Source organism: Rhodamnia argentea, chromosome 2, assembly GCF_020921035.1.
Source record: "Rhodamnia argentea isolate NSW1041297 chromosome 2, ASM2092103v1, whole genome shotgun sequence".
Taxonomy (NCBI): domain Eukaryota; kingdom Viridiplantae; phylum Streptophyta; class Magnoliopsida; order Myrtales; family Myrtaceae; genus Rhodamnia; species Rhodamnia argentea.
In genome coordinates this window covers 25,792,105-25,794,308 of record NC_063151.1, presented here as the reverse complement: position 1 = coordinate 25,794,308, position 2,204 = coordinate 25,792,105, and the positions used below count along the sequence as shown (strand labels likewise).

At 39.2% G+C, this 2,204-nt stretch overlaps 1 protein-coding gene across 1 annotated transcript; it reads right to left on the bottom strand.

The window, feature by feature from the left end:
- Nucleotides 1–200: 200 nt before the first annotated feature.
- Nucleotides 201–2,204, bottom strand: LOC125313692 (FK506-binding protein 3-like). Its single transcript, XM_048273518.1, has 5 exons — nt 1,899–2,204; nt 1,236–1,556; nt 976–1,194; nt 735–860; nt 201–338 (listed from the first exon to the last, which is right to left on the bottom strand). The coding sequence occupies exons 1-5, from the start codon at nt 2,202–2,204 to the stop codon at nt 201–203; spliced, it is 1,110 nt and encodes a 369-aa protein (XP_048129475.1).

Genomic DNA, 2,204 nt, shown 5'->3' with positions numbered 1-2,204 from the left:
AATAAAATAGATCTAGCGAATTCTCCCCCTTTTTGTCATCAGTAAGAGGGATAAATAAATTAAGCAAAATTATAGCATACAAACCATACTTTAATTAAGCAGAACTATCAGCCCATAATAAGGACGTGATAGTGATATCAATAACAAACCAACGACGTTCAAATCAATACAAAAACAACTTAAGCATAGGCTTTTGAAATTCAATTTGAAACAGGTGGAGGTGGAGGTGATTTTGATGAAGAGGGAATATCCATGTGCTCTTTGTCACCCTCCTGGGCACCTTCTTCAGGCTGATTCTCGTGATCCTTGGTAGTTGTAAGAACATAATCTCGTAGGGCCTATAGATGAGGGAACTCCTGAGTGATCTTATCATCATGAATCAATGTGTAAGTCTTCAGGCTTGCCATCTCTGAATAGACGAGTCAGCAATATTGATCATGTATATTCTGGAATCTGTCTATCCTCTTAGCAACTAAACTTTCCAAAGCATCCATTCTCTAAATTACCATCGTCTGCAGCTTCTCTAGATCCTTCTGGACTACATACTAAGAGGACTTTGTGTCTAATAGTTCACCAATGAAAGCATTCAAGGTTTCTACTGGAGTAAGCTTCCTGGCTGGAGTTGTGCTAGTCTCTTTCTCAATAGCTGGTGTCTTGCCTTTGTTTGAGAATTCCATAATCTTCTGTAGATCAATCTTCCCTTGAACCTAAGCAGGGTCTTCATCTGTAGATACTTTTTCGAGCTCTACTACAACTGGTTCTTTCTCTTTCAGGACCTCTTCTCTGACAACATCAGTTGATTCCTTCAGCAAGTTTTGCTCTCCCTGAGCAGTTGCATTATCTTCAGTTGGTTGCAAACTCTAAACAGTAGTGTGCTCCTTTAGAGAAATAGATTCATCCTGCCTCTGACTATAGGTTGAGGCTTTAGATTCAATTCTCCTCTGCTTGAATCTCTGCTGTGTGAACTGGAATCACTCCGGCAACTTCCATGCCCACAATGAGAAACATGTCAGGCTTATCAACCTGTATCTCATCCTTAGAAAACTTGAGACTGTGGATAGGCTCATTAGTATTTATGGCATGTTCAATCTCGTTCCTTTGAGTATCCCATAACTCCTCATGTTGTTCTCGAAAGAACTCATCTTCCTTTCTTTTTGCAGATTTGTCTCCATTTGTAACATCCTCTGCCCACATCTGTATGTACTCTTCTTGGGCAATCTTCTTATTTTTTCTGCCTTTTTAGCAGAATTCTCTTCTTCATCAGCATCCTTGCTCTGTTCATGAGTTTTATGGAGGTCCTCTTCTTTGTCTTTAGGATCCTCATGCTCATGTGCTCCAGTAGTATCTCCAACGACATCTGCTGCATCCTTGTCAGCATCATCATCTATTTGAGCATCATGTACATCTACAGATGAAATTGATGGAGTGCTTTTATCCTTTGAATCCTCTAATTCAAACTCATCTTCATCAACATCCGCTTCTTTGAAGGATTCAAATACTCTGCCTTTGCTCGCAATAGTCTTTTTTTCTTTTGGCTGATCTCTCTGCAATCTTTTCTTCAAATTCCACCAGGATAACTTCTTTGTTCTTGTTCAACCACCAGGCACTAGGTTTAAATCCCATTTTCTATATCATGGACTCTCCAGCAACCATGTCTTGAGTCTCATTTTGAATAAGTTCAACAAGATTTTGACATTATGGAAGCTCATGATTCGATAGATTAAACCTGCATAGGGCAGTTGTCCTTTGGTTTTCAGAACATTTCTGCACATGTGGAGAAGAATAATATGAGCCACAGAAAATTTACTCCCTGTCAGCAGACCCCACATCAGCTTGGCCTCAAGCTTTCAAATATCAGTTTTCGATGCAGCCTTGGGTCTCAGACATTCAATAACAACCTTGTGCATTACAATGTGCTTCAGTAGGAAGTTATTGTAAACAATATGTGCCTTGGATTCTCTAGAGTAGTTCTCTCTACCAATGATAAAACTATAGGCAGCCTCAAGTTGTATCTCTAGGGGTACAAAATCCATCTCTTCAACATCCATCAATTTAGCAAGCTTTCTGACATGCAATTGATACCGAACATCTCCAATATTGTAAAACAAAGAATTGAAATCTTTGAAACACATAGTTGAATAGAAATAAGTCACTAAATCTGGAAAGATCGACCTTCTAGCAGTTGCAAAGTCCTCAAGCTTCAT

What these genes read in the sequence shown, in the direction of transcription:
- LOC125313692 (XM_048273518.1), bottom strand. Translation starts at nt 2,204, where the DNA reads ATGAAGCTTGAGGACTTTGCAACTGCTAGAAGGTCGATCTTTCCAGAT. An exon ending in AGCACATTGTAATGCACAAG is followed by an intron (nt 1,557 to 1,898) that starts GTTGTTATTGAA and finishes TGGAATTTGAAG; the next exon opens with AAAAGATTGCAGAGAGATCA. An exon ending in TTGTAGTAGAGCTCGAAAAA is followed by an intron (nt 339 to 734) that starts GTATCTACAGAT and finishes CCTCATCTATAG; the next exon opens with GCCCTACGAGATTATGTTCT.